The sequence below is a fragment of the Pezoporus flaviventris genome, unplaced genomic scaffold (assembly GCF_033815535.1).
Source record: "Pezoporus flaviventris isolate CSIRO_AGI_PZ_B2104156 unplaced genomic scaffold, CSIRO_AGI_Pfla_v1 ptg000066l, whole genome shotgun sequence".
NCBI lineage: Eukaryota > Metazoa > Chordata > Aves > Psittaciformes > Psittacidae > Pezoporus > Pezoporus flaviventris.
Window position 1 is genome coordinate 24,698,698 of NW_026892614.1, and position 14,429 is coordinate 24,713,126.

The 14,429-nt window shown below is 39.2% G+C and overlaps 1 protein-coding gene across 4 annotated transcripts in view; it reads left to right on the forward strand.

Moving 5' to 3' along the window:
- Positions 1 to 14,429, forward strand: part of TIAM2 (TIAM Rac1 associated GEF 2) — a 134,664-nt gene that overhangs the window by 111,609 nt on the left and 8,626 nt on the right. For 3 of the 4 annotated variants that reach the window (XM_061471592.1, XM_061471593.1, XM_061471594.1), the window contains 5 exons: positions 9,966 to 10,145; positions 11,649 to 11,717; positions 12,087 to 12,212; positions 13,265 to 13,373; positions 13,999 to 14,178. In XM_061471592.1, the coding sequence (XP_061327576.1) occupies positions 9,966 to 10,145; positions 11,649 to 11,717; positions 12,087 to 12,212; positions 13,265 to 13,373; positions 13,999 to 14,178 (664 nt within the window). Of the gene's footprint in view, positions 1 to 4,886; positions 5,302 to 9,965; positions 10,146 to 11,648; positions 11,718 to 12,086; positions 12,213 to 13,264; positions 13,374 to 13,998; positions 14,179 to 14,429 lie in introns of those variants that run through there. The other variant, XM_061471595.1, reaches the window with a different exon arrangement.

The following is a 14,429-nucleotide window of genomic DNA, read 5'->3' on the forward strand; positions in this document are numbered from 1 at the left end:
ATACTTCGGTGAGGCTTTGATCCATATTTTGTGCTGTCAGCAATATGTAAGACAACAGGTAGACCGGCAATTCCGAAACTTAATAAAATCTGCTACCTGCAGCTGATTCTGCAAAATCAGAGATAATAAGAGGTCAGTTGAGTCAGACGCACAGGGAAGTTCCACCAGATTTTCATGTTCTGGTACCTGTTGTCCATAGCACTATGTGCCTGTCTGCACTTAATAATTTACATAGACCTTTACTCACACGGTGATTATTTGCTTCTGAGGCAGCAAAATCCTTCTGTAGTGCCTAAATGAAACCCCAGCAAAACTAGGGGAGAGTGATGTGGAGTTTGGAGGGTCTGTATTTGTATTTTACAGGGGATTATTTGGTCTTTTAGCATCTGAAATGCAATATACCTGTTACTAACAAGAAGAGATTAAGTGTTGCCCTCTCTGACTCCAAAGAAGGCACAGTGCAAAAATATATTGTGGAAGATGAATGCAAAGATAATGGCTCAGCGGTTGCCATAGTTTCTAATTCAGCTCTTGAGAAAAGTTTTTGCATTCAGCCCGAAAGACTTTGGGTGAGAATGTTACAAACAGTATTTACAATGCTTGGAATTAAAAATTAAACAGTAATTCATTTTAAATATTTGGAATGTTAACTATTTTTTCAGCACTGGAATTAAAATAGATGTCTTCACTGTGGCAAATTATGCTTTGAAAATACATCTTGAAGGCATTTAAAAGCCATGTTATTAGTATAATAAGTGCAACAGAAAAATATTCAGAAAAATCATCACCCCCCCCATTTGAAAAAAGTAAAAAGCAGAGTTCCTCTAGATCACTGTAGAGATTTGGAGACCAGCTGAATTAAACCTGAGCTTATAACACTTAGAGACCACTAATGTCACAGGGCTACTCCTAATCCAAGATACGTATGTACATATTGTATGTTTATGTAGATGTGTGTATACATATGTATACATATATGTACGTATATACACACACATACAAATATCTAAAAAATACAAAATGTATATACAAATTATGCTTCTGCTTCACTGGTGGTCCAGACTGAACTTACAAAGTAGCCTGCAATGCTCAGAATTGTCCCGGAGGCAAGCTGCTGTTTCCTTTCATTCAAAGTATATACAGACCGAGCAAAATTAGCCTTTTGCCTTCATGCATTAAGGGCAAAAGCAGGATGGGAAATGAACTCGATGACGGTAAGTGCACCTAGACATAGCAGGACAATAGAGGGAAGCCTGTATTACAAAGGATGTTACTGTTATGTTAACTATCAAGCCTGGTGCCTCTAAAATGAGAAGATGAAAACCAGATGTCTGTAAAGGGAATGTGCGTTACTCAAAGCACACAGGAACAAACAACAAGGCTATGTAATTTTTCCAGTCATCTTAAAAGTATTTTAAGGTGATTGATTATTTTACATGTAAATTTTACATAGGAGACATGTTCTTGAAAAGGGCTTGAGTGTGTGTTTGTGTGCTTCTAGAGGAGAAGAATGGCTAAAGAAAATGCTTTCATTAATTTGGCTTATTTTAGCATCTTTTTAACTTTTTTGATTTATGCAAGTCCCTCAATACAAGCTGGAAGGATTACTAAAACATAGTTGGGTTTTATTCTAATGAATACATACTTTAAAAAAAGCTGTTAATTGGTAACATCTTTTAGCTGGCATATGGCTAGCTAATAACACAGGTTTAATTAACAAATCTGGGAAGAATAACTCCTAATATGGAACTGAAAAGGCCTGTCATTGTTTTTCATCAAGATTGACGATATTGCTTGGGCCTGAAATTTAGCAGCCTGTTTTTTTTTTCCCCAGGTCCCAGTGGATGAGCTGTGTTTTAAGACATAATCTGTTATGAGCTTGAAATTGCCACAACTCATGCTGATAGGAAACGAAGAAACAGTACTTTTCCAGACAGTATAGTTATATTCTTAGTAAATGTGGATCTGGTGACCTGACCTGTGTTATTTTTAAAATGACATATGTGGTGCTGTAAACCTTTAATTTCCACAGAGTAGTGATTTTTTTTTTTTTTTTTTTTTTTTTTTTTTAGTTCTCTTCAGAATTGCTCTGTGTATCCCTAGGGTCTGTGGACTACTGCAAAGGCAACCACTAATGGTGGATAAGAAAAGCCTTGTACATGCTACACAGTAGTCCATATAACTGGATTTTTAAACCAAGCTGTGTGACCATTGAAAAATGAAATGTTAGGGAGCAGGTAAAACTTCTCTCAATCCTTTGAGGCCATTTCCTCAGTCTTCTGTTACATAGTCTTCTCACCCATTGAATCTGTCTCCAAAAAGGAAAAAAGGGCAAAGCACATCAGCTAAGCAAGAGGTTCCTACTGCATCATTATCAGCAGAGTGTTGTTTCAGGGCTCGCATCATTGTTCCTCTGATAAGCAGCTGCTCAGCAACTGAGCTCTGCAGTTTGGCAAATGCTGAGCTGTCAAGTTGTGCTAATGATTTGGAAAGAGATGGATGTAAGTTTAATTGCAGTAATTAAAGGAGAAGGCTGCACCATTCCCTTGCTTGTATGAAGGTGAATATCCTTGAAACCTCTGAAGCAGCACCCTCATAACCAATGATATAGATACCCAGGCTGGATGTATCATTTGGGTTCTAGAAAAGAGTTTTCTGGAGAGCAATAGGCTGTCACAAGGGCGGTGTGGAATGAACCCTTATAGCTCAGCTTCATTGCATACTGTCAGAGCTGTGATAGAGGGAACATGGGAGTTTTATTATGCCAATGGTATTGTTGTCTTTTCAATGAATTGCTTGTCAGTCTTACAACTCTTAAGCTCAGTGGTGTCATGTCCTATTATATTTTCTTTAAAGTTACATTGGTTTTAGAATAATCTGTCTGTAGACCTGGTTGGTTTTGTGTGAATATGTATCAGCATGTGGACTTCGCCTTTCAAGCCTGAATTTATTAATGAGCACAATTTAGATTTCTTTTTATTGATGTAATTATGACTAAAAAGTTCAAACAAAGAACAAGCACAACTATGTAAAGAAGACATCCAAAGAGCTGCCTATTTGTTTTTCACTTTATCATTATAAGAATATTTGTATGCCATACCTTTTAGCAGCATATACCCTTGAGACAGCATCAGTACCATTGATAATTCATGCTGACCTTCAGGGCGGTCAACGCCCTCTAGATATTTTTAGGTATTTGGCTAAATTTCTCAAAGCACCTGATGTTTTGTTTATGCAGTAAATTTAACAGGCAGGTACCTTTCTGGGGAGCTAAAACCCATCTTCCCTTGCCATGACTGCACTTTGTCCTGCATTCACTACATCAAGCTATTTATAAAAACACCATTCTCATCTGGCACATTTTCCCTGCATTTGTAGTAATAAAAGGGAGGCATTGCAGGTCTGTTTGTGCTCTCTCGTACGCTGCTTAGCTCTGTTACACTGGTATGTCATCAGTGTCTCTGATTTTCGTTAATCGGCACAAAAGAGAAACTTGAGCAGCTGAGCTCAGAGAGAAGAAGGTGTGTTTGTGAGGGATCGCAACGTCTGTGGCTTCCTTCTGAGGGGCCTTTTCCTCTGGCAAAGTTTGTATTGACAAGCCACAATGCCCGCCTTCAGGAGGAGTAAAGCCAGAGCGAAGAGTTTGGCGCTGGCTCGCAAAACCCAGCAGCAGGCAGCAGCAGCGTACGGCTCCCTGCACAGGATGTTTTCTGTGGTGAGTTCTTCAGCGACACGGGTTAAGCTGTGGAGTGCTTCTTAGTTAGGCTAAGGTAGGTGAATGGGGCTGCAGGAGCATTCCAGGCTGTCTGAGCTTTATAAGCAGTGACTGTCCCAGCATCAAATAATGGAGTCGGGTAAAGTGTGGTGTTGGGTGATTTTTTACCAGTACTCTGCATGAGAAAAGGCTTTGGCTTTTTGAAGTTTGGGGGAGGGAAGGGTTCGTTGGTTGCCTGCACTCTTTGCTGCTGGGCTCAAGCAAATAGTTATTTCTCACTTGTGTCAGAGGAAGGACTAAGTCATAATCCAGATTTTGAAGAGAAGTGGGATGGTTGTAATAAGATTCTTCAGGGAAATTTGGAAAGAACTGCAGCAAGAATGTTTTAACTATTTTTCTGGATTTTCATAAATAATGTAGGATTGTGGAAACAGGGATAAAAAAAAAAAAAAGAGCTACAATCAAGGTACTGCTGTGGGAATATAAGAAGGCTGTAAATATGTTACCCGGGTGGTAGAAAAATACATTAAAAGTTGCCAACATCAGGATAAGGACATGCAAAATGAAAGAATGACAGTATTTTCACAAGGTCAGGGTTTGGGAAAACTTGCATTGTGTGCTTTAATATTATCTGACAAGAGTCTCCTTTTTGTGACCTGGGCTGTCAAGGCTCCTCGCTTTTCATTTTACTGATGCTCTCAGCTTTACAATTTGTATGGTCAGGATTTAGCATTTCACAATGGAAGTGACTTCTGTTTTGCCTTTGACTTTGTTATGACTGGGTCAGGTGACTTTAGAGACTGATTTTAGAGAAGCTGAGCCACAGCATCTATGAAAGTGGGAGCTGCTAGTCCTTGGGACCTGGTCAATGCAGGTTCCTGGGCCCAGGTATCTGTGACTTGGTTTATAACAACCATTTCAGTCAAGTACTCAAATCACCAGCAGTCCTTCCTTTACACCCAAGGAGAAGGATGGGCATCTCTCTCTGTATGGCAGGTGAGAGGGAAGATTTGCCACTCCACAACTCATGTTAATAGCTCAGGCACCATGTCAGGTGGGTTGCATCTTAGCTGTTTTACATAGAGTGCATTCGAGCCTTCTTTCAGACCTTGGTCTGTGCTGTCAGGAAAGAGCTACTAGGTCATCAACCCCTCTTCTTACCGCACTTGTGATTTCTAACTGAGGGTGGTGACACCTGCTTGAGTTATGGAACAGGTTGACTTTGCTAAAGTCAATCTCCCTGAAATTAGGAAATTCTGACTCAAAGACTAAAGTTGGTAGTTAATTCCTCCCCTGTTTTCTGGTCCAGTAGTATTTGGTAGGGCAGCTTTTTATAATGCGATGTAAAGGGCTTGTTTCTTCCTCCTTAAAGCATAATTGTAACTATGCTTGGCTTATTGCTACAGAGGATCTGAGTGGACACTTTAAAAAAAAATACCTTTTCTTTAGCAGTGTTTTACACATTTTAATTAGAAGACATACAAGATACACAGCAAAACAAAACAGACCCCTAGGATTTCAGAAGTGTCAGTCAGGAACAGTTTCACGTTCTTGGAAGTTGGGATGAAAAAGAGAAGTGCCAAAACGTAAGTGATAACTGAGGCTACTACTTTGTTTTAGCTTCTGTTGCCTGAAGCTGAGTGGCAGTTTTGCCCAGATACATATAGTGGAATCCCACAAGGCATTTTTCAGTAAAACTCTACTAACATTTTTAAGTCTTAATAAACAATTAAGGGCAGTGCACGTACTGCATTGGTGCATAATATAAGGCAGTGGTCTTTAAGGAAGCTAAGCCCTGCAGCTCTCTAGCCATTCACATTGCTTGGTTACAAAGTACTTCCCAGTCTGAGGATGACAGAGATGTCTGTAGAGTGATGGACCTACAAAAAGAAAAAAAAAAGGTCTGTTATGACTGCCTTGTTCTGGAGAGAAGCATCTTCTAACACAAAGGAGAAGTGATGTACATCTCCAAAAGCTTTCTCTTTCCACAGATTGAGGATGTTCAGAAGTCTCAGGCCAGCTGTTCGGTTCTCAGAATCCCATGTAATTGTATTTCTTCTGTTGAATGGTGCATTCAGTTTTCCTGGAAATGCATACATCAAGCTGAGCTGAACTGTTAGCTGTTTGGTTTTGGAGGGTACAAGACTAATCTATCTCTGCAGGATGTTTTCTGAGCATGCTTCCTCTTTGGATAAGGAATTCAAAAGACTGGTGATCACCTTGTAGATGTGGGCGATGTCCTGCTCAAGGCTACAGAAATCTGGAAACTCGTCAAAAGGCATGGCTTTAAGACCCACTCTTCCCCCTCAAGGAGTCTTTCTTAAGCTGTAGAGTTTTCTAAGCCTACTCAAAATACACTTTTTCATCACTTTTTCAAACAAACCCTGACTGAGTGATGGAGCGTATGAGGTGTATAAATGAGGGTGAAATACACAGCAATGAGCAGAGACACCATAACGCTAATTGACCTTGTGCAGCATTTATGCTCAATCAGTATAATTCAGTAGAAAGTCACAGGGTAGCCATGAAATTGTTCTACTAATGCTTAACCACTGCTGATTAATGTCGTCTGCTCTCTCACCAATTAATTTTATGGAGTTTTTAAATTCTGGTGGGGATAGCACAGCCTCAAATTATGATATGCTTGTCTTCAAGAAGCAAAGAAAATCTGCAAGAAGTTCTTTGTAAGAGTATCCTTTCGCTCAATTTAAAGGAATAATCTTTTAACATTTCATATTAGTAGTATTCTTGAAAATGAGATGTGCTTCATCTCCATCTGACAATCTGAGCATCACTGTATTAGCTGACTGCTGTGGGTGAAGCTGACAGTTATGTGCACTGGAACTTCCCCTTCTAAGGTTATTGTGAGTAATCCACATTCACAGGGAATACTCCCTGCAAAAGAGCATGGGTACAAGTCCAAGTCCAAACATCCAGGGATGAAAAGCCATTCTCAGGGCTGTTTCTACACATCTTTCTGTTCTCTTAGAGGCCAGGAGAGAGGCAGGAGGCTGCTTCCCTTAACTGTTAGGTCTGCAGGAGGATTTATACAGCTTTGTGGGAAATCTGTGAAAACGGCCAATAAAACTGTACAGTGCTACTTAACTTCATCCTCTCTAGAATGCAAGTTTTGTTTTTTTTCTATAAACCCTGCATAAGCTCCAGTTGGCTTTCCCAACTCTTTATCACTATTAGTCTAGATTTTTGCATTTTCAACCTTATCTGTTTCTGTTCGGCGCCAAAGGTAAGCTGAAGATGCTTGCAGTCTTCTGTGCGTGTTGCTGACAGTGGCATATGTAAGCTCAAGTGATGGATTTTGGAGAAAGTTTGTAGCAATCCACTGTATGCCCTCCTCAGCTTTTTCTCTGCACCCAGTTAATTTGCAGCCTTGCTCATAGTCAGGCATCTGCACTTTTCTTTTTTGTCAATTTAAATTATTTCATTCTGATAAGCTGCACACTATAGAGTTTGTCATAAACAATTTCTTTTTGCCATTTACTAAGTAGAGACAGTCTTGTTGCAAATAAAAGAAGAAGCTATATTCTTGACAAGTTTACCAGATGTACAAGAGAGTCACATCTGCCTGTGTTAGCTAATGCAGTGTCATTGTCAGAGCAAATTCAGGGTCAATTCAAGATTACGGTGAGTGTCTGTAGTATCAACTTAGGACTCCTCTTGAGACTTCTTGGCTTAAGGACACTGGACTGCTTGAACTATGCTTTGGCATCCAGAATGCCCAGGTAGCTTTGGTAGCTTTGAAATCGCAGCTACAATCAGTAACGGGGCAGAGGCTGAGCCTCTTCTGCCTATACATTAAAGTTATAAAGGAGGTGTTCACAGGGGTTGTCACTAGAACCTTTCTAAAAAAGATTTATTTTAAACAGCAAAAATAATAGAGTGCAGGACATCCTTTAGTGTGGGAGGCAGAGAGTAGCATCCAGAGCAGTGTGGAAAAAAGCAGAGATCCCAACCTGGGTGGTAAGGGTGTTTTGGGAAGAAATGTAAGCAAGAATAGCTTATATTAATCTCCACTTATTTGTTATTATGAAATTTCTTATGCTCAAATAGTATTTATGTTGAAGGCTACCATCTCTTTCCATATGCTTTCTTATCCAGTGCCTCTTGGTGGCAGATGCAGCTCTGGCCCCAAAATGGAAGGGGATAGAGAATGTAACATGTTCTCCAATGTCTGCCTATGTGCAAAGGTAGTTGGGGAAGAATAGAGGACTTCTAAGTCTTCCTTATAAAATTGCGCCTCATGATGATGTTTGACTCGCTTTCAATAGGCTGTCTCATATCCTTTAGTGTCCTTGACCGGGTATCCAGTAGCTGCCCACGCACATCTTGAGCTGTAGAGAGCAAAAAATCTGAGTAATTCTGATACAAATACAGATCTTTCTAACATCAGAAACAAAGAAAACAAAGCTCAAGTACATTGGCATTCAGCTGTCTAAAAGTTGCTTTAAAATACACGCACATTTCCTAAATTAAGATGTGATTTATTTGTAAAGCATTAATTAATTTTAGTTTCAGAGTGTGACTGATTTCTGAATATATTCCATCAGTGTGCAGCTGTAATTCCAACAAACATTCAGTTTATGTTGTGTTTTGTTGGGTCCTAAAAAATGTTGTAAATACAAAATGTATCAAAATTTCATAGTCCTGCAGGGACTGTGAAGATGGTGGCACATATGAGCGAGAAAAAGAATTTTTTTTAGTCATGGCAGTGTTAAAAACTGGGGACTGGAAACCACAGAGTAATATAGATTACATGGCAAATATTTGATACTTTAGCATATATTCCCATCATATGTGTCTGAGTGATGTACTTATGTTTTGTCACATGAATGTTTGTGATTTAATATTGTTAGTGCATTTAGCCTCCACCTTACAGGCGGCTTTGTATAGCTCAGTTCAGTTTTAGAATAACTTTTACATTTGCTTATTTGATGGCCTAGTATGTTGGTGAATCTAGCTATACAGACAACCAGTGGTGAATCAGGAGACCCCCAAAGAACCACTTGAAAGAGTGGGGAATAAATTAGTGCAGATTAAGACAGTTCTGAAATGCACTCATCCCAATTTCTTAACAAGACTTCCACTTGAAATAAGGCAGCATTCATGTAGTCCTCATTGGAGTGCATTTGCTCAAGAAGATATATATAAGAATATAGAAGATATTAGATGGTACAGATAGTACTGAAGAATTGTTTCATGTAGTACAAAGAGATGGATACCAACAGCTGTTATGGTAGAATTGAGTAATGGCAGGAATACTCTAGCTTTCAGGAAAACATCATGTAAGAAGGAGAACAGTGGAATAATTTTCAAGGTAAGCATTAACGATTATTGCCTGCAAAAGTAGCTCTTGGGTATTAGTGGTGGTGATCATGCAAGAGTGAGCTACACAGCCATTTCTTAATGTCAGAAAAATATCTCTCTCCCATCTTTTCCTTATCAGATTAACTGTTGTTCCATCTCAAATTCCTACCTTGCTTGAAAATTTCCTGGTGGTTTGGTTTTTTATTGTTTTTTTTTGTTGTTGTTTTTTTTTGCTTGTTTGTTTTTGTTTGGTTTTTTTGTGTGTTTTGTTTTTGTTTGGGTTTGGGGGGGGGGGGGGTATAATCTTTATCATTCTTCCAAAGAATATCAATTTTTTTGTTTCCATTTGCCATTCTTGAAAGCACAAAATCTTGCTATGTATTTACTTGGAGAGAAAGCGTCTAAATATCTTTTGACAACGCCAGGACATTGGAATCTGAACCTTCATCTCCATGTCTCATTGTCTGAAAAAAAACACCGCACAATATAGGCAGCAGGTGACAAATAAAACAGTTGTTCTGGATGCTTAAAAGATCTTTATCTAGTAATTCTTTCTATTTTATGAAGTCAGTGTTGCAAAATAAGAGAGATGGAAAACAGTGTGATGCTAGTGTCATAAGAAGCAAAGTATATGATATACCTTAGGGCTCTCTCATGTTTTGCATCCCATAAGCTTGTGTCTGAAGACGGAAAATAATCTGTGCTGGAAAATCACTGGAAAATTTTCATTTCATTTTACTAGTGTGATCTGGATCTGCTGTATATTCAAGCTGTTTAGAGCTGTCAGGATACATAGTTGACAAAAATCAATGGCATGCTCTGGCCTCTGAATTTGGAACATGAGCAAAATTTGAGGAACTTAAAAATAATTGTAGTACAGCTTGTAGTCTAAAACATTGGCGCTTGTCCCTTTCGTCTCGTTTAACAGAGTGCAGAACAGATCAGTGCTTTGTGCCGGAACTTCCAAGAAGTCCAAACAAACAGCATGGAAGGACAGAAGGACAACCAGGACCCACCACCACGGCCACTGGCTCGCCACCTTTCTGATGCAGATAGATTGAGGAAAGTCATCCAAGAACTTATGGACACTGAGAAATCTTATGTTAAGGTAAAAAGTAAAATAAAATCTGGCTACCTACAGCCTTGTTTTTGAGGCTGACCATGATTTACGGATGGTCTTAACATATTCATGCTTACCCTTTATATAACCAGCCCTCTACAAGGGTCATAATCTATAAAGTCTGCTTATCCTGTTGTTTTCAACAGCCTTGCTCCTGTGATAGAGGCTGTCGGATTTGATCTAGTACCTTTAGGTCTACTCAATTTGTATTGATACTGGAGAGTGTCAATTTGTGGGGAGTAGATAACTGCAGTATGTTAACATAGGGATTTGCCATGGGACGTTTCCCTAATTTTCAAGATGAAAATAAATCTGGTAGAAGAACAGAATATTCTCCTACAAAATGGAAAAAAGTTTAATTGCGGAAAATGATGCATAATCATTTCTTAATCAGCACAACTAAAAGGCATGACTCCAGTTGGTTGTAGCGTAATGCATATGTTATTTCTGCCCTGATAAGTCCATGATTTGTTAGATGTATGTCTCTTCTTTCTGTAAACCCCAAATTCATGTGACTGGATACCAAAACCTGAAAACATTGAATTCACTGACCTTCAGAAAGGAGGAATCATCTACTTTACCGGAAGTCAAAGCACATGCTTACAGATAACAGCACTTACTGCAATATTGCATATGGAAAAAGAGAAAACACTTCCAGGCTTTTATTGTTAGTACCTCCATCAGTGCACTAATGCAGCCATATGCTGAAAAGCTCAAAGAAGCGTTGCAGAACATGAACCCCCACATATGTCCAGCTGGTGTTTATTATAGGGGAATTGCTTGAAGAAAGACATGACCCTGGAGATCACTGACATATGGGAAATTTTGCACCAGGCAAAATCCTGGCACGTACTCATTGCACATACCCATTATGTCATTCTCAGAGAGATGCTTATTACTCCTCCATAAGAATTTCTGCTGTATCCCTTCTCAGCTTCAGAGAGCCCTTTGTTGGGTCTCAGCCTTGTTGTCATGCTTTGGTATGGGACAGTAAGTCTTCAGAAGTGACACCAATTCTTTGAAGAAGTGACTGAAAAAGCCCTTGATCACATCCTCCCTGAAAACATAACTGAATACTTTAATAACTAATAGGATTTTAAAATGTTAGGTTCCCTTCTGAATAGTACTGCTGAAGTTTAAATGAGTGGCTATGTGGTTTATCTAACGTACATGATTAAGACATTTGGTGCTGTCCATACACATGGACTCTTTAGAAAGTTATCGTCTGTAACATGTCTCCTCATCCTATTCCGAATATAATTCATTATAATCAAGCTGTGAAGCCTGAAGGATGAAACAAAAACATTACTCAAATCAATTTGTGTCCGATTTAGCCATCACTTTAGGGCTAATGACACGCAGGTATTGTTTATTATAGAAAAGGAGCATCTCTAGTTTGCTCCCCAAAATTACCCCTATCCCACAGCTGTCACATCATAAAGAACAATTTCAAATGGTTACATAAAAGTGAACAAGTTCTCTCTTTTGCAGGACTTGAGCTGCCTCTTTGAGCTATACTTGGAGCCTCTTCAGAATGAAACCTTCCTTACCCAGGATGAGGTGAGGGAAAAACTGAAAGGTGTGCTTTTCATTCTTTTTGAAGTTTGCCCCTTGTTTTTGTTTTTTTTTTTGTTGCTGAGAGCATGACAGAAAAAGCAAACAACAAAGATTACAATAGGAATTACATCAGTCAGTACCTTTCTGTCTTGTGCTTCAGTCACTTTAAAGGGTAATTGTTCTTCTGACTTAACTGCTGAGAAATCCTTGCTTTTTTTTGTGAGGATTTTTTAATAAAAAAAACAATTTGAAAATCATTAATGAAGATGTTACTGGCCTCTTTGTGTGCCCATCTCCTTATGGGACTGTATTTCTCAAGACCAGTGTTAGGTGCATGAAGTGTTGTCCCTCATAGCCTGATGTTTTTCACAGATGGAGTCCTTGTTTGGCAGTCTGCCAGAAATGCTGAATTTCCAGAAGGTGTTTTTGGAGACCCTTGAAGAAGGAATATCTTCATCCTCAGATTTTAATACACTGGAAACGCCATCCCAGTTCCGGGTAAATATTTTGTCATTTGATACTTTGTAGTATGCCTGCAAATGTTTGTGAAATCTGGCTTTTAAGAACTCTAAGTTTCATATGGCTGCTTTTATGCTTAAAGCTTTACTTAGGATTACAGACATCTATTCAGCTATGAAAGTGTATTTTGTCATGGTTTTATCTTCCTCTTTGCCATGGCAGAAGATGAAACGCGGAAGATGCAGAGTGGACTTTGAATATGTTTTAAACTAGCAATGCTAATGATGCAGAACTCCTTTGTAGAAAGGTTATGTTGCTGTGCTGAATTCTGCCCTGCCAGGTGTGCCTCCCAGCTGTGCCCAGTTCACCCACTACTGTCTGGGAGCTTTTACTGTTAAATGCCTCATGTGTGGCTCAGGGTGAGACTGTTGGCAGGTCTCCCAGATGCTGCCTTTTGTGGAGCAAACATTGATTTAAAGAGGGAGAGGGCTCTGCTCTCCTCTCCCTCCTCTTCCCTCACTACTCTTCTTATCTTTGCTTTGCGAAGCAGTTTTCTAAAAACATCTCCCTTGTGATTGAGTCCCTCCCACATCTTCCCAACCTCTCCTTCATCCAAGAACATCAGAGATGCCCTGTGATTACCCCCTCATGAAAGTAGGAAAACAGCTGGAAAGCAATCCTCTGTGTTTGTTTTACACTGTCGTCTTTGGCTTTGGCACTTCTATGCCTTGCTTCCTATTGCTCATGCTTTTTGCCAGCACAATATACCCTGGTATGCGTCTGTTAATTTTTGTTCCCATGCTGCTTGAAGGATACAGAAGACAAAGTATCTGCAGTCGTGTTACCTGTTTGGGCAGAAAGGAGAAAATTGTAGGCTTTGACTAAATAGGCTGAACTCTACACTCAGAGAAATACAGCAATGTCATGGAGTTACTACCAGTAGTGTATTCATGTAAAATATATATATACATATAAAAATACAGGATATTTATAGAAAGAGCAGATAATCACACCACTGAGCCTGTGTGCTATGTGCCTGAATATTTATTTAAGATTCTAGTAATGAATTAATATTTTGATTGTGTTTTCAGAAATTGCTCTTTTCCCTCGGAGGCTCCTTTCTGTATTATGCTGACCACTTTAAACTGTACAGCGGCTTCTGTGCAAACCACATCAAAGTTCAGAAAGTTCTTGAGAGAGGTAATTTATTTTCTTCATTATTGTAATTAGTTTGCATGAATTTAAACTGCTGAGAACTACTGTAACATCTCATTGACTTGTAGACAATATTAGTGCAAAGTAAGGACTAATAGATGTCTTTCAATTGAAATAGCTAAGATCTGCGGTTCTGCAGAACTGAAGGGGTAAGATCTTCTTTGTAACATCCAGACAGTAGCTTGAATAGCTACAGAAACATCTTCCACAAGTTTTTCCTGCTTGCAGATCCAGCTCATGCTCCAAAAAGCAGCAACAAATGGTAGAAGTTACTTCCTCTGCCTTCCTCTGCCATCCACTGCAGTGTGGTGGAAAAATTACATTGAAGATCTCACCTTGATATAATTGCTTAGCCCTTATATATGTTATTTAATGCAGGAAATTATTATGAAATGAATAGTGTAAACTACTTCGTAAACCATCTATTAAAAATGGTGAGGCTTTTGGTGCCTGTTACAAGTTGCAATTCTGTGTTTTCAAATGATTGTAGCTTCTACTGTGCTTTTGCCAAGAAAGGTTGGACCAGATGATCCTTGAGGTTCCATCCAACCTGGTGTTCTGTGATTCCGACTTCCATGTTCAACTGACCAACTCTTTTATTTACTTCTAGCTAAAACAGATAGTGCCTTTAAGGCCTTTCTGGATGCCCGAAATCCCACAAAGCAGCACTCATCTACACTGGAGTCATATCTCATAAAGCCTGTTCAGAGAGTGCTGAAATATCCTCTGCTTTTAAAAGAGCTGGTGTCTCTGACAGACAACGAGAGTGAGGAGCACTATCATTTGACAGGTAACTTTCTGTTTTCTTCTACAGGAATGAATATGAGTTAAATTTTTCTTTCCAGCCCTTTCTAAAGATGGAGGTAGCCGTTCTGGTAGATAGCACAGACTTGTCAAAACCTAGAGGAAATTCCCTCTCTCTCCTTAAAAATAAGAAGTAACTTTTCCATGCTTATAGCAAAAAGTCCTGCTTGGTATGTCCAAGTCCCTTTGAGAAGTTGATATGCCTAGGATTTGCCATGGCAAATAGGACTGGGGTCT